Below are 25,700 nucleotides of genomic sequence, written 5' to 3'. Positions count from 1 at the left end.
TGGGGTCAGTGCTAAGAGTAGAAAACTTAAGAGTGTCTCCTATATCTAACATTACTCCAGAGGCTACTGTGTCAAATAATCGCACCATCCATGTAAGTAATGTTTTCCCAGATCTCTTCTTGAATCTGTCATTAATATCGTTAACTTCTTGCTGGGTGTAATCTTCTAGGGAGTGCATCTCAAATCCTGCTGGATTCTGTGGATGGCACTGTATTTTTCGTCTAAATATTGGCTGCGTGCGAACCACTGGATGAGAGAGATACAAGGAAGTTTTGTATCCTTAGCACTGACCCCATAATACAAGAGCAGATTAGAGGTTATGGGAATCAAGGACTGACTAATTTGTTGCAAATGGCAGTTGTGGGATGTAACCAGAAATATTGTACTGAATTAGATTGGCTGCCAAATGATAAGCCTAGGTATATGTTGAGAGATGCTATGCAAAGAATTAAAGACGAAAACTGCTATTCTCTTGGATGAGGCTCACAATTTCTAAAATGCTCCACTAACAGTTTCAGTACGAAACAAAATAATTCGGCTAGCTCCCCCAGCTTACAAGCAGGAAATAATGACTCTCCTAATTAATCAGACAGGGCAGGCATTAAAAGATCTACCGGATGCAATTCACGAGTTAGGAAGGCTTGGAGACAGGAGAAAACCTAAGAGAGCCTGGAGGTCAGAGGGTTGCATAGACAATAACAGAGTATTTAGGAGAGATAGGTTTATGGCGCTTTTGAACGATAGTGTCAACAAAGAGCAGATAGATGGGATAGATACTGAGAATGTGGGAGATGTAACGTAAGCGAGGACTGGACAGAAAGGAGGGCAGCAGGAAAGTGAATAAGCAGGATAATAAACAAGTGAATCAGGGCAAATCACTGATGTAGCAGGAAGGGAATTAGAGGGAGATAAATGTTTCTTGACGGGGAAGATGGAGGAAGATTTGGACACCGATTGGTTAACTGATGAAAATAAGGAAGGAGAAGAATCTCCCCACAGATATGAGAGAATATATCCAGACCTGAATTGGGTAAAGCTTGACTGGTTTAAATCAGATTAGGAAACAGGCCAATCTCCGGTACGGGATGGGCTCGTAAAGATAAAAGACCTGATGTTAATTTAGAAATTCATTGAAAACATAGAAATGTTCAAAAGGTGTGGGTCTTGGTGGAAACTGGAGCAGAGGCCTCTTTAATTTATGGAAATCCAAAAAAGTTTACAGGTCAGCACTACACGATCACAGGGTTGGGTGGAAAGAAAATCCACACAGTGCAGACTACAGTTCAAATGAAAATAGGGTGAATGCCAAAAAGAGAATATACTGTTTTGACTGTGCACCTCCTAGAGTATATACTGTGAATTGACATTCTGAAGAGGGATGACTTTGTACGTGAATGATGGTTGTTATCAATTTGGATCAAAGCGATACATTTCAATGGCAGCAGCAAGAGAACCCCAGGGAAGGTGCCCCCAGCAACCAAGGTGGTTTGTTTGAAACAATACCCAATTCAAGGAGGGCATGAGGAAATAAATGAGATTATACTTTAGTTGATAAAGGCAGGTGTGGTGGCTCGAGTCACCACTGAGTGGAACAGTCTTTTGTGGTCTGTGCGCTGAGCTGATGGGCACTAAAAAATGACGATCGATTACCGCGAATGGAACAAATATATGCTACAGTCCCCGACACCATCACTTTGATTGAGAGGATACAAAAACATAAAGGGACCTGGTATGCAACTATTGGTATTGCCTATGCTTTCCTTTCATTACATTGGCCCCTGAGAGTCAGGGGCAATTTAGTTTCTTGTGGAATGGTATACAATTCAAGATGTTAAGGCTCCCCCAAGGATATGTACATAGGCCCTTCATCTGTTACAATCTGTTGCAGAACACCTAATGAAGTATCGGTCCTTGCAGGGGTCAATTGTCTCATTATATCGATGACGTGATGATTCAGTGAGAGGCACAGGAACAGGTGTAGACTTAGTTAGACACGGTTGTGGAACTTTTGTAGAGCAAAGGGTGGATGATCAGTACAGATAAGACACAAGGACCCTCTCAAAATGTGAAGTTTCTAGGAATCCAGTGGAAATAGGGAGGTGTTGCCACAGGCAAAACAAAAGATATTAGAATTTGCCATACCCTGTAATAAGCAGGAGACTCAGCGATTCATTGGACTGTTTGGTTTTTGGAGACTACATATCCCTCACTTGAGTCAACTTTTGGCCCCTTTGCACAAAGTTACAAAAAAGAAGCATGAGTATGAATGGGGACAGCAGCAGCAATGTGCATTTGGATTGGGAAAGGAGATGATTCAACAGGCTTTAGATTTATGGCCAGTACACGGAGACATTGAGTTACATGTAACCGTTCAGAGGAAATATGCAAATTGGAGCATGTGGCAAGAACAGGGGGTGCCCCTGGGTTTCTGGACCAGAAAGCTACCAGATCCTGGAGAGCGATATACTCCCTTTGAGAAACAGTTACTTACGTGTTACAGGGCTCTAATGGATACTGAGCAAATTACTCTAAGTCATAATGTGATTTTGAGACCTGTGATTTCAGCAGTGCAGTGGGTGATGAGTTCACCTAAAATTCACCGGATAGGACATGCACAAGAAGCCAGTATAATCAAGTGGAAGTGGTAAATACAGGGCCCGAGTGGGACCAAAAGAAACAGCAGCCCACATGAACAGGTGGCACAAGCCCCCGTGCAGGATCATGAGAGGGTGCAAGAGGGACCAGAGATAAAAGAATCCCCGTTAGGTGGGGTGCGCCATTTCAATCCTTATCCCCTGAGGACAGGAAGAATGTATGGTTTAAAGATGGTTCAGCCAAGTATTTGGGGGCCAAAATATATTGGAAGGCAGCTTCATATAACCCAGTCACCAAGATGTTGCTTTCCAGTACAGGAGAAGGGAAGAGTACTCAATATTCAGAATTGTATGTTGTATATTAGGCACTGAAACAAGAATTGCCTGGGACCTGTCACATTTACCCTGACTCTTGCTGTAATGCCAATGGGTTAGCCACCTGGCTTCCCACATGACATGCACATAACTGGCAAATACACTCCAAGGAGGTGTGGGGCAAAGAACTGTGGCAAGAAATTTGGGAAGTGCTAGAGCAAAGTACCGTTACTTTGTATAATGTAGATGCCCACTGTCCCACCAATTCACTAGACCTATGGTTTAATTTCCTTGCAGACAATAAAGCCAAAATCTCAGAGGCAGAAGTGGTGACACAGGACTCTGACTTGGTGGGGACGGCTAAGTGAGCGCACCAAAAATGTGGACACCTGGGAGAGAAGGTCACTAACAGGTGGACAGAAATTAGAGTGATACACATTCCCCTAGACTTGATCAAAACTGTCATTCTTCAATGTCCTATTTGTCAACACACACAACAGAGATCTGTCCCGCAAACTGTCACAGGTCAGTAGGGGAGAGGAAAGTTATGGCAGATATGGAAGATTGATTACATTAGGCCACTACTGAGTAGTCGTTGGTGTCAATACGCCTGCACAGAGGGGGACACTTATTCTGGCTATTTGATTGCCATGCCTTGCAAATGTGCTACTCAGTTCAATACTATCAAAACTCTGGACTTGTTAATGTGGTATTATGGAGTCCCACTCCAAATCCAGAGGGACAACGGGACACATTTTAAAGGTAAAATGGTGCAAGATTATTGTTCATAGCACAATATTAAGTGGATTTATTATAACCCGTATTACCCACAAGCTGTAGGACTGATTGAGAGAAGGAACAGTTTACTGAAAGCTCAATTACGAAAATTATCTGATGGAAATTTGAGAAATTGGAAAAAGCATTTAAATGAAGCCCTACAAATTTTGAATACATGACTTTTGACAAATGCAGAGACCCCCTTTAATGTGAATGTTGACCCCAGCGTTACATATACAACCCCATGTGGCAACAAATACCATTGTGTATTAGGAAATAAAACCAAGAGCCTGAGCTCCTTACCGAGCTACACCAGAATCTGCAGGTCTTGATTTACATGCTTTGAACATGTACAGATTGAAACCAAGAGACATGGCACTTCTTGAAACAGGTGTTGGAATGCAGATTACCCCCAGGAAAACTCTGGATTGATTGCTCCTAAATCTGGGTTGACACTCAAAGGTATTCAGGTCTGGGGGTGGGGGGGAGTGATCGATGCACACTGCCAAGAAGAACTTTAAGTCATTTTGTTGAAAGTGACTTGATACAACCTGGAGACAGAATAGTTCAGATTGTCATTATTCCAGTGTATGGAGTAGTTAGAAAGGGGACTTCCCCAGCCCTTCTTACGGTGCGTGGGGAGGGAGGTTTTAGCTCCGCTGATAAAAATCCTGGTGCCAAGGTGTGGTTAGAATCCTCAAATCATCCTCCTGAACCAGCAGAAGTTATAGCAAAGGGCAGGGACAATATTTTATTAGTCATGAAACCAGGACAGAAAAAGTGGGAACATATACTAGCTGATAAACGTTATTTGTAAGAATGATCAAACTTGTCTCTTTTACAGAACATACAGGGGGGTGTCCTTGTGCTAGTTGTTCTACGTGGTTTTCTTTCGGGTGTGTGTGTGAGGTCGGGAGGGACAGAAAGCCCCGAGCTCGGAAGTGACCGACCCACCGCACAGTTAGACATCTTTACTGCATTTCAACATCTGTCACGTTCAGTGCTTAACAAATCGGATTTCTGCATGACAAATATGAAAAGTACTGTTGATGTGATTGGAACATGTTTGGTTGCAATACCGATTCCTGCCAATGTTTTGCTGCAAACCTTTAACGCCACCAACAATGATGAAACCGTAGAAGAAAGTGATTGTTAGAAATGGGGTCTTTGGTTGACAGTCAGGTACTTGTTAATGCAAGGACCCTCACTCTAGTCATGATAGAAGAGAATCACCCTCAGCTAACCCCTGCTTACCCCCTTGGTAGCTTGGCAGAGCAGTAGGCTTAACTTCGGAGTGCTAGGTGTAAAGTATTTGTACCAACACACACAGTACTTTAATGAGAACACTACAAAATGACACAACACCAGTTTAGGAAAATAGGAAATATTTATCTAAACAAAACAAGACCAAAATGACAAAAATCCGACATTCACAAGTCAAGTTATGAATTTTTAAAGATTAAACTCAAAAATAGCGCTTACAAACACAAAATGCTTTGCTGAAGTGTTAACAGGGCGTCGTGATGGAGTCGTTGCCAACAATCCGGCACCAGCTGCGCCAGACACGGAGTCGCGTAGACCCCCAGATACAGTACCTTTGGTGAAGAGCGAAAACAAGCCGATGCGCGAAGTCGGGGATCGCGGCATCTGTGCAAAACAGGGAATCCGCGCACTTTGAGCGGCGTCGGTCACGACGTGATGCAGCGACTTCCACGGAGTCGCGGACTTCGGCGGGGCTGCAGCGATGTCGGGCCTGCAAAGGTCGTCGCGTTCCAGCGAAGATCACGGAGTCGGTTGCAGGCAGCGTCACCAGATTCAGCAGCGGCATCGGTCCGGAGTCGTCCGAAGTCAATTTCCTTGAATTTTCACCAGCTTTCCTTTTAAGGGCCCAGGGACTGGATAGGGCACCACTTGTCAGAGCAGGAGTTTCTCCAGAGCCTCCATGTGCTGGCAGAGAGAAGTCTTTGCTGTCCCCGAGACTTAAAACAACAGGAGGCAAGCTCTAAATCATCTTCACAAGATGGAAGGCAAACAAAGTCCAGTCTTTGCCCTCTTACCCTGGCAGAAGTAGCAACTGCAGGATAGCTCCACAAAGCACAGTCACAGGCAGGGCAGCTCTTCGTCCTCAGCTCTTCTCCAGGCAGAGGTTCCTCTTGTTTCCAAAAGTGTTCTAAAGTCTGTGGTTTTGGGTGCCCTTCTTATACCCAATTTCTCCTTTGAAGTAGGCCTACTTCAAAGTAAAGTCTCTTTTGAATGTGAAATCCTGCCTTGCCCAGGCCAGGCCCTAGACACTCACTAGGGGGTCGGAGACTGCCATGTGTGAGGACAGGCACAGCCCTTTCAGGTGTAAGTGACCACTCATCCCCTCCCTTCTAGCACAGATGGCTCATCAGGAAATGCAGACTACACCCCAGCTCCTTTTGTGTCACTCTCTAGTGTGAGGTGCAACAAGCCCAACTGTCAAACTGACCCAGACAGGGAATCCACAAACAGGAAGAGTCACAGAAATGGTATAAGCAAGAAAATGCTCACTTTCTAAAAGTGGCATTTTCAAACACACAATCTTAAATTCAACTTTACTAAAAGATGTATTTTTAAATTGTGAGCACAGAGACCCCAAACTCCAGATGTCCATCCGCTCCCAAAGGGAATCTAAACTTTAATCAGATTTACAGGTAGCCCCATGTTAACCTATGAGAGGGACAGGCCTTCCAACAGTGAAAAACGAATTTAGCAATATTTCACTGTCAGGGCATATAAAACACATTACTGTTGCCCTCATTACAACCCTGGCGGTAAATCCCGCTTACCGCCGTGCTGACGGCCGTCAAGATACCGTGGCCGCAGTGGAAATCCGCTACAGGTACTACGACCCACATCTTGTAATCCGCCACAATACAGACACCCACACAAGTCCGCCACACCAAAGGTCAGTGATAAACTGGCGATAACAAAACCTACACCGTCACACCAACAGAACTACGCACACACTATCACGACCCATGAATCACCGCATTGGTCATTCAACCGCAGTAATCCATTGGCGGTACACACCGCCACGCTCAAAATACAAACACACATACAAAACACAACCACATTGTAAAATTCAAAATACACACACCTGACACACATACACATACCACTCCCACACACCGAATCCAATATAAAACACACACCCACATTACCCACAACCCCTTACAACGACCTGTTTGGAAGAATCCCTGAGAGAGACAATAGCAAACACAACACCAGCATCCACAGGCACACAACACCATCACTCATACAACATTCACGCACCTCAAATAACACACCCCAACACACCCCCCACACATCACAACAGACAACACCTCACACATCACCCACACCACATCATGGCACCTCAAAGACACCCCAGGTTTTCTGAGGAGGAGCTCAAGGTCATGGTGGAGGAAATCATCCGGGTAGAGCCACAGCTATTCGGATTACAGGTGCAGCAGACATCCACTGCAAGGAAGATGGAGCTATGGCAGAGAATTGTCGACAGGGTCAATGCAGTGGGACAGCATCCAAGAACACGGGATCACATCAGGAATAGGTGGAACGACCTACGGGGGAAGGTGCGTTCTGTGGTATACAGACACCAGGTAGCAGTACAGAGGACTGGCGGTGGACCCCCACCTCCTCCCCCACAACTAACAACATGGGAGGAGCAAGTATTGGGAATCATGCATCCTGAGGTCCTCGCAGGAGTAGCAGGAGGACTGGACTCTGGTAAGTCAAATCTTTACTACTTGATCCCCCCACCCTACCTGCATGCCATCACAAACTCCTACCCCTACCCTCACACCCATCATCCCAACACTCCAGAGATACCCCACTATCACAACCCACACATCCCAATCCCAAGGCCTGCATGTCACACCAATGCATGGACACCAATCACTAAAGCATGCCCAGTACAGATACTCTCCCAGGCCCCAAAATTAACAATCACACAAGGCCAAAGACAATAAAGCAACCACAGGAGTAGAGGGCAACTCACACATTGGACAAGAGGGCACACACAGATACAATAACTATGCATTTACCCCCCAACAGGACCCCTACCCAACGTCACCGGACAGGAAGTGCCAGCCATATCCAGTCCCCCCACAAAAGAGGCCCACAGTGACGACAGCAGCTCTGCACGCCTGGATCAAGATGGCCAGCCCGGCCCACCAGGGACCTCGGGACAGTCGGTTCCCCTGCCACTGTCACAAACAACCACAGAACCTCCTCCCTCAGGAAACACCCCTAAAGCATCCACCCAGCGGGCCCATGCCGCTGTCCCTAGAACACGTCAATCAGCAGTGTGTCCACCACTACAGGGACCCCAGGCAAACCCACTAACCCAAGACAATCAGGGACCTGGGGTCAGTGGCAGTGGGCACACGGTTCAGGGGACAGAGGCACAGGATAACAGGGAAGCTGGGAGGACTGCTGTGCGACAGGGGAGGACAGGCCTAGGGAACCACTCTCCACGAGGCACTCTCCAGCATCATGGGAGCATACCATCATTCCCAGGAGACCATGGGCACGGTACTGGCCAAGTTTCAGGAGACCCAGCGGCTGCAGGAGGAACACTACCTGGGGATCAGGGAGGACTTGAAGTCCATTAACAACACCCTGGTCATCATTGCACAGGGTGCTGGCAAACATGGGCAACACCAAGAGGGACACAGTGGCACACCAACAGGCCCCTGACACTAGCCTGAACGATGAACAGACCTCCACCTCCGCCGGTGCTAGCGGACAGGACGTCCCACCACAGGACCAACAGGCCACCAGCACTCCACCCCCTGCAGAAGGAGAACCACCCCGCAAATTGTCCCTGCGATCCAGGCACAAGACAGAGAACACTGCCAAGACCCCTGCCAGGAAATAGGACTCTCCTGATAGTCACCCTTCTGTGCCATTCTGTTACCCTGTCCACTTTCAACTGCCATTACTCCACTACCTATGCCCGCTTGGACAGTGCACCTCTGATGCCAACAGACTGGACTCTACCTTGGATATTCCTCCACCCCAGCACATTGCACAGCCCCCACCACTTATTAGCACAGAAATAAACACCCTTGAATCACAAATCAATCTGTAGTCAGTCTGTACTCTCACAAATGTGTTAATTCAAACTTTCAGAAAAATAGCAATGTCAATGTTCATTTTCACATACCAATGTTAGACAGTTGTTGGGAAGCAGTAAACATAGCAGAGGGCAGAAAGTGGTAAACAGATCTGTAAAACGGAAAGCCAAAGTGAACTGTCAGGGTCCATACACAGAGGCAAGAAGGCAGAATCATGTAATGACCTACAGTAGTCTGATATGAGAGGAGCAGTGCCAGTCTCTTACCTGTGTCTCACTGGAAGTATTGCATGGTGATGTTGTTTCGGTTGTCAATATCTTCTTCTTCTGCCTCCTCTTCTTCACTGTCCACAGGCTCCACAGCTGCCACACGACCAACATCAGGCCCATCCTCCTGCAGAAAAGGCACCTGGCGTCGCAAAGCCAGGTTGTGCAACATACAGCATGCCACGATGATCTAGCACACCTTCTTTGGTGAGTAGTATAGGGAGCCACCTGTCAGATGGAGGCACCGGAACCTGGCCTTCAGGAGGCCGAAAGTACGCTCAATTACCCTCCTAGTCCGCCCATGTGCCTCATTGTAGCATTCCTATGCCCTTGTCCTGGCATTCCTCACTGGGGTCAGTAGCCATGACAGGTTGGGGTAACCAGAGTCACCTGCAAATATAGAGGGACAACTGTGAGACATACACCAACCATTAGGGACTCTACCATAGCTAGACACCTATGTAATCTGTGTTGGGACCTTGGGCTCACCTATTAGCCACACCAGGTGCCTCTGGAGTTGTCCCATCACATAAGGGATGCTGCTATTCCTCAAAATGTAAGCGTCATGCACTGAGCCAGGATACTTGGCACTCACATGGGAGATGTACTGGTCTGACAAACACACCATCTGCACATTCATAGAATGGTAGCTTTTGCGGTTTCTGTACACCTGTTCATTTCTGCGGGAGGGGGGAACAAATGGCACATGTGTACCATTAATGGCACCAATGATGTTCTAAATATGTCCCAGGGCATAGACGTCACCTTTCACTGTGGACAAATCCTCCACATGGGGGAATACGATGTAGCTGCGCATGTGTTTCAGCAGGGCAGACAACACTCTGGACAACACGTTAGAGAACATTCTCTGTGACATCCCTGATGCCATGGCCACTATTGTTTGAAAGGACCCACTGGCCAGAAAATGGAGTACTGACAGGACCTGCACTAGAGGGGGATTCCTGTGGGATGGCGGATAGCTGACATCAGGTCTGGCTCCAACTGGGCACACAGTTCATGGATTGTGGCACGATCAAGTCTATAGGTGATGATGATGTGTCTGTCTTCCATTGTCGGAGGATGATGCCATCTGATCATCTGCCCCAGCGGACGTGGCCTATGGAGGAGAAGGGTGAGCAGAGAGTCATACACCACATAGGTTTCACAAGGTTGTTTAGAACAAATGTGATGTAATCTGTGTTTAGCGATGTATGTCCGTATTCCTGCACAAAACCGCTGGGACGCCTGCCTCGTGGCCACCTGAAATGGCGGCTTCCTGACCTGTAAGGAGGGACAAGGGGAAATGAGGTAACTGCACTGACGTTCTACACCGTCGCAGTAGGCAGACGAAGACCGCAGCTCAATTCAGCATTGGTTATCATTGGGCCCTATGGGTTCCAGGAGCCAATGACTATGTACGCCGGCAGTGACGGTACTCACCACCGCGGACGTGACCGTCATTTTCTATCTGTTCACTCACTTGATACCTGACCTTCGACAGGAGAGGGCCTACACTCAAGTGCTGCTGTGACCTGAGTCTGGAAGCGACAATGGCTACAGTGTCTGGAGAAAGGGCCCCTGCCTTCACTGCAGAGGAGTTGGACAAACTGGTGGATGGGGTCCTCACCCAGTACACGCAACTCTACGGTCCACCAGACAAACAGGTGAGTAGACATGATGAGCATGATGGATAGGACATGAGTGTATGGAGTGGCGTAGATGGAAGATACAGGTGGGGGGTAGGCAGAGGCCAGCATGTGAGGATGGTCAGTGTATGTTTGTGGGCCAGGGTGGGTGGTTGTGGCCAATGAGTAAGAATAAATGGACGGGGGAATAAAATCCATTCCTACTTTACATTTCCTCTAGGTCAGCGCCCACCAGAAGAAGGGAATTTGGCGTGCCATCGCCAAGGAAGTGCGGACCCTGGGGGGTATACCATAGACGGAGCACCCACTGCCGCAAAAGATGGGAGGACCTGCGCCGCTGGACCAAGAAGACGGCGGAGGCCCAGCTGGGGATGGCCTCCCAACGAGGAAGGGGTGACCGTTGCACCATGACCCCCCCTGATGCACCGGATCCTGGCGGTGGCATATCCGGAGTTGGATGGGCGCTTGAAGGCATCACAGCAGCTACAAGGGGGTGAGTACTGTCTCATGCAGCTGACTCTGCACGCTTTATGAGGCTTCTGAGTGTGGGAAGAGGGCTGTGGGTTCCCCTATGGCAGGGCAAGCGTGCCAGGGTAGATCCATTGTTAGGCAGGCTCAGTGCCAGTCCAACCCCAAAAGTGGTAGTGGCCCTCTACACCTAGTCAGGCTCCTGTGGGTTCCATGGGGGGAATCAAATGGGTATAGGCACAGTTTACCATGGGCATGTGATTTTACCCTGAACGGTTAGTGCATGGCCTAGTGCATAGGGCTGCTCCCTGTGTATTGTGTCCGCCAACGGTGGTGTTGTTGCAGGCATTGACCATGTCTCTCCTCTGTCTTTCCCCCCCTTTTTGTTTTGTCACCCTGTCCTTGTGTGCATTAGCATCATTCGGCAGAAGAGCAGTGGCACCGGAGCAGGAGGGAGCTGCAACCCACATGGCCCTGGAGGGTGAATGTACAGAGTCTGAAGGCACCAGTGGGACGGAGGGTGAGGGGAGCTCCACGACAGGGACAGGAGGAGACACCAGCGACAGCGACTCCTCCTCTGATGGGAGCTCCCTTGCGGTGGCGGGCACCTATGTGCCCACCGCAACAACAGGTACAGCCGCCACCCCCCTACCAGCACCGCCCTCCCAGCAGCCCCTCATCGAGTTACCAGTGCCCGCTCACCCAGGAGGGTGGGCATCTCCTTTGCCCCAGGCACCTCAGGCCCTGCCCCAGTCAGCCCTGCTGCCCTCAGTGAGGAGGCTATTGACCTCCTGAGATCCCTCACTGTTGGGCAATCAACCATTTTGAATGCCATCCAGGGTGTCGAGAGGCATATGCAGCAAACAAATGCATACCTGGAGGGCATTCATTCTGGTGTGGCAGCCCAACAGAGAGCATTTCAGGCTCTGGCCTCAGCACTGACGGCAGCCATTGTCCTTGTGTCCAGCCTACTCCCTCCAACTTCCACTACCCAGACCCAATTCCCTGTACCTCAGCCTATCCCAAGCACACCATCAGACCAACATGCACACTGATCAACACACAAGAGTGGAAATAGCAAACATAAGCACCACACATCCCACAGGCACTCACACAAGCACCATCCCCATGCAGACACACCAACATCCACTGCCTCCACTGTGTACCCCTCAACCACATCCGCCTCCTCCCTCCCAGTCTCGTCTCCACTCACACCTGCCTGTACTACATCCTCAGCCACTAGCTCCATCACCAGCACGCCCATCACAACACACCGCTCATGTGCAATCACCACCACCACTACCATTCACACGTCCCCTGTGTCCTCTCCCAGTGTGTCTGTGAGCCCTCCTCCCAAAGTACACAAACGCCGGCACACACCCACTCAACAGCCATCCACCTCACAACAGCCTCCAGCCCATGCACCTTCACCCAAATTCAGCAGACGTACACCTCCTACAACCACTACCTTTTCCTCCACTCCCAAACCCCCTCCATCTTCCTGTCCCAGTGTGTCTAAAAAACTTTTCCTTGCTAACTTTGACCTCTTCCCTACATCTGCCCCCCGTCCTTCCCCTAGGGTCAGGATGTCCAGATCCCAGCCCAGCACCTCAGCCACAAAGTCCTCCAGCACTGTGGTCCCTGCACGTCCTGTAACATCGCGGGCCGCACCCATCAGGGCTGCCAGTGTGCCACCTGAGGCCAAGGATCACCCTATTCCGCCACCTGCCAAGGTGAAGTAGGAGTCAACATGCCGTAAGGACAAGCCACAAGGCCTCCTCCAAGACAAGAGAGGACAGTGCCAAGGCCCCAGCAGCGACTTCCAAGGTGGGGAAGAGACACAAGGCTAAAGGGAAGTCAGCTCAGGGCACGGAGCCTCAGGGTGAGGGACTGGTGACACCCCTTCTGCAGGTCAGACTAGCAACCTGTACTATGGTGGACACCGCCGCAACCACCGCCACCTGCACTGCCACCTGCATGCCCACCTGCACGTCTGCTGCCTCTGCTCCAGTCCCCAGCATCATCCCCAGCGGGCAGCCATCCGAGGCTGTAGGAGACGTCCTGGTGTCTCCCTCCACAGGTGCTGACACATGCACCACCACCAGCATGTCCGCCGCCGACACCGCCGCAACCACCGCCACCTGCCCCGAGACGTACTCAGACTGTGCCACCACAGCCGACATGGACATCATCTCCAGTGGGCAGTTGTCTGAGACTGCAGGAGATGTCCGGGACCCTGCACAGCGTACATGAGGCACCACAACCAGCACTGGCAGTACCAGCAGTTGGACGGCTGAGTCGCCGCAGGGTGGAGTGTGTCTCTGCCTCCATGGAGTATCATGCTACCTGTTCCCACAAAATCTTGTGGCTCTGACACCCAGGTGCGGGAATGGGAACTGCCACATACCATGTGAAGCACTCTGGGTACAAGGCCCCCTCCAGAACCAGTGGAGAACAGCATCCGCTATCACAGTCCTTGGCAGGATGAAGCACTCTGGGCACGAAGCCCTCTCCAGAACCAGTGGAGAACAGCATCCACTACCCCAGTCCTTGGCAGGATGAAGCACTCTGGGCACAAAGCTCCCTCCAGAACCAGTGGAGAACAGCATCCACTACCCCAGTCCTTGGCAGGATGAAGCACTCTGGGCACAAAGCCCCCTCCAGAACCAGTGGAGAACAGCATCCATTACCCCAGTCCTTGGCAGGATGAAGCACTCTGGGCACAAAGCCCCCTCCAGAACCAGTGGAGAACATCATCCACTACCCCAGTCCTTGGCATGATGAAGCACTCTGGGCACAAAGGCCCCTCCAGTGGAAAAAAGGATCCTCTAGAGAGACTGTGGCTTTGCACTCACCAGGACCAATCAGTGGGCAAACCATCCACTTGAGAGACTTGTGAGACTGTGGCTTTGCACTACGGAGGACCAAACAGTGGGCAAACCACCCACTTGAGAGACTTGTGAGACTGTGGTTTTGCACTCCCTAGGACCAAACAGTAGGCAAACCACCCACTTGAGAGACTTGTGAGACTGTGGCTTTGCACTCCCCAGGACCAAACAGTGGGCAAACCACCCACTTGAGAGACTTGTGAGACTGTGGCTTTGCACTCCCCAGGACCAATCAGTGGGCATGGAGCCCCCTCGTGGAGCAGTGGTGTCGTCCCTTCATCCGGCTGAAGGTGCCCCCGCTCCTCTTCCCCATGAGGTGCCTGTTTTTTTTCGACCTGATGCCCCAGCAGTGTTCTCTCCGTTTAGAGGCAGGTATCATGTGTGGGCTTCGCCTATTCATTCTGGGACCACTGGTCCATGGACAATGAATGGAACACTATCCGGACTTGTGTAGTTGCTGTACATATTTGCATATACTGATCTGTTACAGACCTGTTTCCATATCAGAATTTGAGATGATTACACTTGCTACAATCATTTCCTTTTGTTTTTGCGTTCTTCCAGAGGGATACGGGGTGTATATGTAATGTTGCAGCATGTATTTGTGTCTATGGTGTTGTGGGTGAGTGTGGGGGTGTTGCGTGTGTGTGTCACTCTTTTTCCTCGCCTCCTCCCCTGTGTACTAGGTGCAGTACTCACTGTGGTCGTCGCCGCCGTCTTTGCTGCTCCTGGTAGAAGAGGAGGTAAACCAAAATTGGTAGCACCTGTAACTCGGGCTCCATGGCGTCCTAGTTCCTCGTTGGGTGTCGAGAGGTGATTGGTTTCCGTTCCAAGTACTGTTTCCGCAGTGCTTTTGATGGCGTTGGTACCGCCCCGGAAAAGGTGGTGGATTGGTGCCTTGTAATACACTGGGCGGTACATTGTCTTCCGCCTGTCTGTTGGCGGTTACCGCCGCTGTGTTCGTTTCTACTGCCGTGGCGGTCGGAGTGTTAAAGTGTCTGTCTGTGTTGGCGGTTTCCGCCATGATCGTGATTCCATTTTTTTTTTTACCGCCGGCCTGTTGACTGTATTACTGCTGCTTTAACACCGCCGCCACGGGTTGTAATGAGGGCCTATATGTCCTACCTTAACAATACACTGCACCCTGCCCTTGGGGCTACCTAGGGCCTAACTTAGGGGTGTCTATCATGTAAGAAAAGGAAAGGTTTAGGCCTGGCAAGTGGGTACACTTGACAAGTTGAATTTACAGTTAAAACTGCACACACAGACACTGCAATGGCAGGTCTGAGACATGATTACAGAGCTACTCATGTAGGTGGCACAACCAGTGCTGCAAGCCCACCAGTAGCATTTGATTTACAGGCCCTGGCACCTCCAGTGCACTTTACTAGGGACATACTGGTAAATCAAATATGCCAATCATGGATAAACAAATCAACAATACAATATACACAGAGAGCATATGCACTTTAGCACTGGTTAGCAGTGGTAAAGTGCTCAGAGTTCAAAAGCCAACAGCAACCGGTAAAAAAAAATAGGAGGCAGGAGGCAAAAAGATTGGGGATGACCCTGCATAAGCAAAAAAGTCCAACAGTGATTTATTAACTTACTTTACTCCCTACGAGTATTGTAGGTTTTGCCAAGAGGTAAAGGATGAAAAATTGGATAATCTGACATATATGATTATTTACAACATTACTACCGGTGATGTTTGCTACAACTTACCTTGTGACACTTACAAAATCAGAAAATGTGCTCAAATGCGTCTTGAAGCCACAACGGGGTCTCCTCAAGAGATCCCGTGGGAACAAGTACCATGTCAGCACAGAAACAATAAAACTTGTAAAAACATGAATAATAGCATGTCTTGCCACCACATGGTGACTACTGCTAGTCACATCACGCACATTAAACTACCTGTGGGGTGGCTGTTCTCTTGAGGAAATACCACCTACATGTACATTCCTGCCAATATAACTGGAGGAGTGTGTGCTCTTACGCGGTTAGGACTTATGATGTTTCCATTTCACTCTTTGACACATCAGCGCCTCACAAGAGAAGCAATTCAATTATGTGAGGACTGTGAGTATGAAATTCAGTTATTATCTAAGTCAGAGTATGTAAACTTAAGTATTTCTAAAGTAGGGGTTCCAGCATTAGCTGTTTACAATACTCAAGTTATTAACAGGTTAGCATGTTTAATAATACATTTATCACCTTGGCAAAGTTACTACTGGATACACGAGGCATTGAAAAGCTGCATTGCAAAACAGGGCAGCCTCTGACTACTTGCTCTTGAAGCATGATCCTGGCTGCTCAGAATTTGAGGATATGTGTTGCTTTAATTTGTCAGACCACTCCACCTCTATTCAGTCCCACATTGACACTTTGTATGAATTGGTGAAGGGAAAAAAACAAGATGTAGATAAAGGATGGTTGGACTGGTTATTTAGCTGGTTGCCTTATTTTGGGCAATTACGCACTATTCTAGGTGGAGTACTTGTAGTGATTTGTATTATAATAGTGCTATGTTGCTATATATAGTGCATACCTAATCTGTATGAAATGTTAAGAACAAAAAGGGTTACTTTTAGACCAGTACGTTATGAAAGTCACTGGTCTAAGGGTGGAGTGTAATGCTATCTGTATTTAATCACCGAATCCATCTTCACTACTGACTTCATTTTGTGCTTAGATTAGCTTCAGATGCAGTCACATCGCTGGTGCAGGTATTTTTCCACAAAGCTTGTTTTCTACACTGAATGTGTTTTCACTTCTTCTCACCAGCACCGGGTTGCACCGTGCAGGAACATAACATGGAGGATGTGGGAGTAGACATGATAAGAGAGTCTCAGCCTTGGAATGGTTTCAATGTTTTCACTATGGAAACGTACTGCTCCTCTGTCTCTGGAATGCACATTGGCGCAAGGCCCGTTCTTGTTTGTGTTTTTCGATGCAGACTGAGTACAGCCAGCTCTTGAATTTCATAACTTACGTAAAGGGAGGGGGAGGTCGCTAGAACCTTTCTCTTGGGTTTGTTTAAGGTATTTAAGGTGGGGAATCTTGGCGCTGAGGTAGAAGGAACTCATTTTGGGGGTTGATGCACTGCCCGCAACTATAGCCCATCAGGGAGAGTTTCTCCTGTCTCAGCTGTCCAGGGTTCCACAGCTTGACGTTGGCACCAAGTGATGATGTTGGATTAGATCCCCATGGTGATGCCCTTTTATTATTAATTATCCAGCTTTGCTGTGCATATATATACATACATATATATATATAAAAATATATATATACTTATTAACTGCATACATATTCATTGTTGATGCATTTTTTATGCCTGACATTGTTTAACTGCTGTATTTTAGCATTTGCATGTGTTCTACTGCTTTCAAGTTAAATGCTCATGTTCATATTTTCATGTGCTTTATTCTGATATCTGGGAAATGCCTTAATAAATTCATTACTCAAGTTAGGAGTGCTGCATTCCTTGGCACTGTTTTCCTCTTAGTTTGAAGCACAGAAGAACAACCTTCTGGACCCAAACACTAGTTAGCGGAAGTATGCAGAGCATGTGTATCCACAGTCACACATGCCATCAACACAATGTTTTAAGAAGTCTCATGTCTGTCCCAAATAGTCTCCCTGTATATCTCTGCCATGTAGAACTGGGACTAATTCCGACTACGGCAATGCCCTCTATGGCGGCACCTCGACTACAACCATCAAAGAAACTACAACTCATCCAGAACGCCACCAGACTCATCCTGGACCTCCTACGCCGAGAACATATCTCCCAACAACTGAGGACCCTCCACTGGCTGCCGGTCGAGAAACGAATCACCTTCAAGCTACTCACCCACACGTACAAGGCCACAGACAACGCAGGACCAGCCTACCTGAACCACCACGTCTCCTTCCACACCCCCGCCAGATCCCTCCGCTCCACCCAGCTGGCCCTGGCCACCATCCCTCGCATTTGTAAAAATACCGCGGGAGGACAATCCTTCACCTACATCGCAGCAAAAAGCTGGAACAACCTCCCCGGCACCTCAGTCAAAGCCCATTGCTCACCATCTTCAGGAAGAACCTCAAGAGTTGGCTCTTCAAATGAGGCCCCTTCCATACCCCCAGCACCTTGAAACCCTCAAGAGTGAGTACCCGTGGTTTATAAAATCTGATTAATTGATTGATTCAATTCTGTTAGAGGACTATGTTAAACTGGCATCTCTAATGCTTTGGAGAGAAGCCTGGGTTAAACAGCAAACTCTGTTTAACCAGGCCTTAATCAATGACTGCAAATCCCTAATAAAAGCACAGAATCTCACCTTGTTACAGTATGTAAAGGAGCATCTTGCCTTGATGGGGAGAGAGGACTGTTACCACAACCCACACTTAACAGCCACTATCCCTAAAATAAGTATTTCAAACAAGAGTTTTTAGCTCTTTGTTCTCAACTACGGCAAAGGAGGGAGTCAAGAAATAAGCCAGTAAATGGTTACCTTCCTCTTGTCACCACCAGTTACATGGAACTATACCTTACGTTTTCCTTGTCCCACACCCAAAGATTTTATTTAATCAGATTCAGATTTGGCATAGCTCATTTTCTGGTTTCATATTCCAGCAATGCCTGTCATAATTCTCTTTTGGATCCTGGCCCATGTGATTCTATAACAAGTCAGTCCTTCTTGCATTTCTTATTCTTTTGGAATACACTGTCCAGTGGAAGCAGTTTTTAATTCCATTATTGAAGCACCTAAACATCAGAAGATGCAGACCAGACATAGGCAACTTGTAGCTTCTTCAAACTGAACACATATGTTTGACGATCTATAATATATATTTATAGCTACTGCCATCCGTTTGAAAAATTTAGTAGGGAAAGAAGCATTTACCTCCTTATTTGCTGTAATAAATGACTCTTTTTGGCTGGGACTTTGGTGTATTATCTAAAAGGCACTGTTTTTATCCTCTGTTTATACTTGCACAAGGTACTTTGTTTGGGCGGTGGGGGTCTGCATTTGCCCTATACATTTATATTTGTAAAATGATATTTTTTTTCTCCTTGCTTTTACCACATGTGTGTATACTGTCCCCTTTTGCACGCTTGGTAAATTTGCTATCTGAGCAAGAATGAGGTATCTGATGTAACTACCCTCTGTATTATTAGTCTTATCTTTTTTATTTCATTGTATTCGTAAATGTTTTTTTTATCTTTCATGGTTACACTCTTGTATACTGAATAAAGTTTATTCATCTATCTATCTATCTATCTATCTACCTACCAGCTGTGCAAAAATCCCAAAAAGACTGTCAAATACAAAGGAAGGCATTTGCTAAAAAAAAAGTTAAATTACATTTTACAATCTGAAAATGTAGACCAAGGGCATCTCCTGAAGGCACATGGTGCACAGAAGTCTTCTTACCCCGGTTGGCTAGGTGCATCACAGCTCACTGCTTAGCACATAAGGAATGCAATGCAAGTGACCCAGATCAAGCCGAAATCATTCATTTACATACATATGAAAATGTTTTCATAAATGACCAAAAAGTGTACAGTCACCTAACAATTATGGAAGTGCAAATATTTTTTTGCAAAAATGCAATAGTTAAATTATTTTACTGCAAATAACCAGATAGTAGACACCGTGGCATGGGCTCAATTTACTGCAAAAGTGGTCAAAACAAATAGAAGTCAATTAACACAAATAGATTTATTTCTTAAAGGCCAGTGGATGTGGACTTTTCTTTCCTGTTCAGCAAATATGCTGTGATATTTACATGCACATCTAATAACGCAGTAATACAATGCAACATTTAATTTCTTTGCAGTATTTGGAAAATGCTGAAAAAATGCACACCATACCTATAATAATGCCAACTTCACAGCGCTGATCATCAAATCCGCAGGTCATCATTGTGCCCACTGTATCATTTACAACAGCCATAATATCTGCATCATAGTCCTGACGGAGGAAAAACAGAAAATTATTTTGTGTCCTAAATATTACCACGTATAAATACATGCATCCTACAATAACTTTTAAATATGTTAATGAATTGCTACTCGTTTGGTGTAAATCACCCTCAAGGGAGATTCAAGACGCTAGGACCAGCCTTGATACAGTGATACTATAATGATGCCAAACCTGCACTGTGTAGTATGTAAAGGAGAACTACACTAGTACTGCTAACTACAAAATGCAGTTCACTAATCTGCAGGTGAAGATCTCCACCTTTCCTATTTTTTCTGCATAGGTAACTTTGGTGTCGGACATCTCTGCACATGTAAGCATACTATTTTGTAGTAAATATGGGAGGAATCAGGTGACAGATGGGAAAATGGTTAATAATTACTCAAAATAGGGTGAGATTAAGAGAAATTTAAGATGAAAATTACACAGATGGACATGGTATGATATAACACATACCTATGAGTAAGGGCTTGCTGTACTAAGCTACAGGCGCAAGAAAGTGGTCCCAATTTGCTTCTCTATATTTCGCAACTAGTATTTTATTTTGCTACCTGACTTATGTAACAATAAGGCAGTATGCAAAATACCTAACCGTAGACAGTTGCAGAACGACCTGCCTAATGAATAGTAATTTGGCAGGTTGCAATTTGCGACTCCCTACGATTGACTAAAGAGACACAGATGGTGGCCTGTTTTCGCATTTGAAAACTGAGATTTTCTTTTTTTTTTTTTTAAATCAATCCAAATTACTTTAAGGAAACAGAGTTGATTTTAAAAAGGTGACGCCAAAAACACGCCTCTTGATGGAGTAACAAAATGAATCTGAAGCTGTACTCTTCATCCCAGGCTTACTTCAGTGACTCTAAGGCGTTGCTGCTGGTGTATGAAAGACTCGAATCCCCAGAATCCATTGCTGAGCCCAGGAGGAGGGGCTCCTTCACACTCGTTACTTGAGTGTTAGAACTGCCCACAGTGCGGGTAGTTGCTGCTGCAGTGTTAGGTAATTACTCAGGATGCACCTAGGAGAGCAGCGGGCCCATCTGCACCAGTCAGAACCTGGATGAGATCAGACTGGGCTTAGCTTTTTGACTTTTTTTCTTTAGCCTTGGGGTGCAACTTCCTTCCCTTTGTAGTCACCATGGTGAAGTGAAAACTCACCCCGGCAACGGCCAAGACCCCGGGTAACACTTCTGCTTCAATCACTATTTTTTTAACCAGTGCCATGGGAGTTATTGAAAAGGAAATGAATAAAGTCAAAGAGAGACGTGTAATCTGTCATCAGACTTTGTCAAATTTACAAAGTAAATTACCATCTAGTGTATCACCTACAAGAAATATCAGGGACGCAGTGGGTATTGTGAACAATGGGTGAGTGCTAAATTACTCAAAATCTATCACAATCATCTCTCCGCCTGATTTATTATCCGAATCACACTTCGGGGGCACTGGGAATTAGTACATAGGGTAGGGCTGTGGCTGCTGATAAACCTCTTAAACAACCTAATAAAAACTTTTAACGATATTAAATCCACTCCTGTCAACTGTGGTGAGATTAGCGCCTAGCTTGCCTCTGTACAAGCTATAGACTTTTTAGTCAAGTACTCTTTAGACCAGTGGTTTCCAACCTTTTGACTCTTGTAGACCCCCACTTTATCATTACTGGAATTCAGGGACCCCCACTAAAGCATTATTGGAATCTGTTGACCCCCCCACTGAGTATTTACTGACTGAAAACTGGGGAACTAATTTGTTAATATTATTTAATTTTCTAAGCAGTCGCGGACCTCCAGGAGTTCCCGGACCACAGGTTGGGAACCATTGGTTTAGACTCAATCTTCAAGGCTAGACCTAGTGTAAACAAGCAATTGCAAAGGAATAGGTCTTGCATTTTCTACGAGTTAGAGCTATTGGCAATGTAAATTCAGAACTGGACTTTTCTTGCCACATAAACTGGTCAACCATGTCTTATAATTTCATCTTTTCATGACATGTTTTGATGGTTCCTAGCAGCTACTAGCATCAGAAATCACAAGCTCATGAGGAGAGATGAGAAGATGATTGCACTACCTCGAGTTGTGTAAACGTCTGAACAGAAATTGGAAAGTATGGCTGGAAAAGTATTTTCTTTTTATTTTAACAGAATGAAAAGTCTTGGAAGCATTCTTGTCTCACAGGAACAGAGCAGCTTGACAAGATTTATGACCCCAATAAAGGAGATAAGCGATTCCCTCAGTGGAATGTCATGAATGCTGGCAGGGAGGCCTTGGAAAGAGAGAATACAAGATGCAATGCAAGGATAAGCAAGTTTCACATCATTGCTTTTAGGTTTAGCTACATTCTACCAGAAAGGGCATATTGTGGCTTTCATGAGCAGTGAGCTAAACAACCAGGTATTTCTTTTGTAAAATAAGCTTATTTTAGCAGACAGAGGTAAATGAGGACAACATTGGTATAAAGTGAAAACAAATGTCAACGACATGAGAGAAGATGGGAGGAATGGAATGCTGCAATAAAATGCAGGCCGCTACCTGCCTAAAACACCCACAGTGAAAGGGGAGCACCAAAGAAATGACAAAAGTAGTCTGTCACAGCAACAGATAAAGAATCAAAGTGGAATAATACTGTAGTTGGTCACTGCTCTGCAACAGAAAAAGGAGGGAGAAAAAGGCAGAACTAACCACTAACGAGAACTCATATTTAAAGGACACTGCAACCAACAAATGAAATCGTTTTAAGCCATAAGAAGTATACTAAAAGTATACATTAGATCTAACGCTTACACTCGACCGTAAAACGACGGACAGATGTTTAGAACTGCTGAAATCTAATGTTACCCTATTTTTAATTGTCAGGCTGCAACTGATGATCCATTACCCTTTTCTACCAATGTCCCTCTAGAACAACACTCCACCATAAACAAGGTCACAGTACAAGACCCTGGGAATTCCGATGTCCGTTCACTATTTCCAGCACTATTTTGGTTTAACCACCAGACAAAGGGCCCGGAGTCTGCTGCAGATAGTGAGGTGCCTACATTTTTAGATTTTATCCAGGAAGCCACCACTTTTGTTGTGGTTTTGACAAATGCCCCTAAGCTAGATCAGCCACAATCTGAGACCGGGGGAACTTGAGGAACACATCTATTCAGTGGATGGACAAGAATACAGGATTGGCTGAGGCCCTTTTTAGCGATATTAAAATGGTCAGGAGGGTAAAATGGGTTGGAGGGGACCAAACTATTCTCTAGTGATTGCACAGTTTTGTCTTTCAAGACATCCAGGCTAGGAATGTCCAGGACACCAGATGTATCTTCTCATCAGATCACTGCTCTACCACTTGGTTACTTTTATCGGATAGAGTCAATTGACAGATGTGCAGGATTGCCCCCTACCATACCTCCCTGGCATCCAGAGGAATTCCTCCCTGGGGTTTTAACTTGCTATTGCTTTGCACCTCTGGCTTCATTTGAGAATGCTGCCTGACTCAGTGAGGGTGTAGAGATGGGCGGTTTAGTTGATAACACTGTGGTCTCTGGAGATGAGTTACTTTGACTTTTCAAGTTTTTAAAAGACAATATTCCCCCTAGGTTAGAGAATGCCATCAATGAAGCCGATTGGGTAGCTAATTTTTTTAAAGGTCTATTCTGCCCCCAGATCAGCACCACTGAGGCCAGATCATGTCATTGTTGAGGAATCACCAGTGGATTATAGTTGTCTAGCCTTTTCTTTAGAGGAGGTCAATAAGGACCTTACTAACAGTTATGGCTGGAAAGTGCCGGGACCAGACTATATCCCAATTGACCTTTTTAAGACTAATATACTGCTCTGGGCACCACAAATAAGATGCTAGAGGCGTGCTGTAGATCACGCAGTTTGAGCTCACGGTCGGACTGTCTGATAGTTCCCAGTGATAAGAAGCTGTATCGCTCAAATCCAGGATGTTTGAACCTCATTTCCCTATTAGATTATTTGGTGAAATGTCTGTACAATATTAATAGGTAGGGTAGAATGGGTGGAAAACAATCATATTCTGTTTGATCTACAATATGGCTTCCATAGAGCATGAGGGCAATCAAGCAGGGTCTTAACCTAAACTTTATAATTGTTTAGTATGTTTAAATTAAAAAGGGACAGCTGTTTTTGGCATTTGTCAATGTATCGAGAGCCTTTGACTGCGACGAACACAACAAACTGCAGAAGTTACTATTCGAGCAGGCTGTTAATCTCTTTCCTCAAAAAGATGTGCACAAGGAGTAGGGCTATGGTAAGCTATGGAGTTAGGAGTGAATGCACTTGTGAATTTGGCATAGCAAGAGGGGTTAGGAACGGTTGCGTTCTTGTGCTGTTCTTATTCACTCTTCACATTAACAGCTAGGGTGCAGTTCTGACCGAGTGGTGTGGGGACTTCCCTCAGATCAGGCATCATCTGATCCCAGCTCGCCTCTATGCAGATGGCTCAGTGCTCATGTCTCATACTTCCCTGGGCTTGTAGCAGTCAATCACCTGCTTTGATAACTATACACAAGACTTGGGTTTGAGTGTAAATTTGGCCAAAACTGCTTTAAAGAAATATGGGTCTACATTTATGAAATGTTGCAATTTTAAGCTTGATTTGAGGCACATGTGTCATGGAAACTGGCTAATAATTCTTGTAAACTGCATTTTCTAAGAGACTCATCAGCGTTCTTTAACTTCCCAACTAAGGTTGGTAAGAGACCCTTGAGCAAAATGGTTATTATTTACAGGGCTAAGTGAGTGTCCATGGCAATGTATGTGGCAGGAGTGTGGAGATATGGTAACATCAATTCCCCCAACAGGCTGAGAATGCTTTGTTAAGGAGAATCCTCAGAGTTCCTAAAGGCAGTTCTTGTTTGCCATAAAGCACTTGGATTTATGTTTTTAGCTGACATAATTAAAGCTTAACCAATGTTGCTATGGCATGAGAAATGGAATTTCGAGGACACTGCCTGAAATCGAAAGATTACCAATGACTCTCTTAAGTCAACTTTGCCTCTACAAATCCCATGGCTGAAAAGCATAAGGCATACTTGCCTGGAACTGCGCCAACCAGAATATTTTGATAACCTGGATTCTTTACTTCACATAAGCAGGAGGGAGTTAAAAAAGTGTTGTATTTCTTTGTATGAAGGACAAAGGCTATTGACTGAACTGGTTAAATTGAGCATTATCAATAACCAAATGACGCTTACTACCGATGGCATGCAATCTCATCTTAAATAGGTGTACAACCACTAACATTGGTCGTCCTGATAAGATTCTGATTGGGTATCTCCCATCGCCTTGTAACTTTTCCCTAAAATCAATGACTCGTCTGCTACCTGCAACTGGACCTGCTAGCCTCTGTGAGATTGAGCCTCCTCTGATCCCCAAGAGGTGTCTTTTCAGGCCCTGGACCCTCTAGAAGGGATCCAAGCGCAACCTCTCTAAAGTGTATGATTGGTGCAGGGCTGGTTAAATATTAGGTTATGTTATGTGTAGAGTGCACTATCGCTGAGTATTCAGGTGCTGAACAGACATGGTAACCTTACCTCGTAGGGCGGCTGCAGGGGTTCATCAAAGACCCAGACCTTCAGCTTCTTATGGAACTGAAGGTGCTAGGAGGAGGCTCTGATCTGGTTTGGGATGTGGTTTCAAGGTTTAGGAGAGATATAA

The 25,700-nt window shown here is 46.2% G+C and overlaps 1 protein-coding gene across 1 annotated transcript in view; it reads right to left on the bottom strand.

Moving 5' to 3' along the window:
• HK1 (hexokinase 1) overlaps window positions 1-25,700 on the bottom strand; it is a 1,372,133-nt gene that overhangs the window by 899,866 nt on the left and 446,567 nt on the right. The window contains exon 6 of the mRNA XM_069240524.1: window positions 19,920-20,019. Within this exon, the coding sequence (XP_069096625.1) occupies window positions 19,920-20,019 (100 nt within the window). The remainder of the gene's footprint in view (window positions 1-19,919; window positions 20,020-25,700) is intronic.

The sequence above is a fragment of the Pleurodeles waltl genome, chromosome 6 (assembly GCF_031143425.1).
Source record: "Pleurodeles waltl isolate 20211129_DDA chromosome 6, aPleWal1.hap1.20221129, whole genome shotgun sequence".
NCBI lineage: Eukaryota > Metazoa > Chordata > Amphibia > Caudata > Salamandridae > Pleurodeles > Pleurodeles waltl.
The sequence above is the reverse complement of the archived record's forward strand: the minus strand, read 5'-3'. Positions and strand labels throughout refer to the sequence as shown.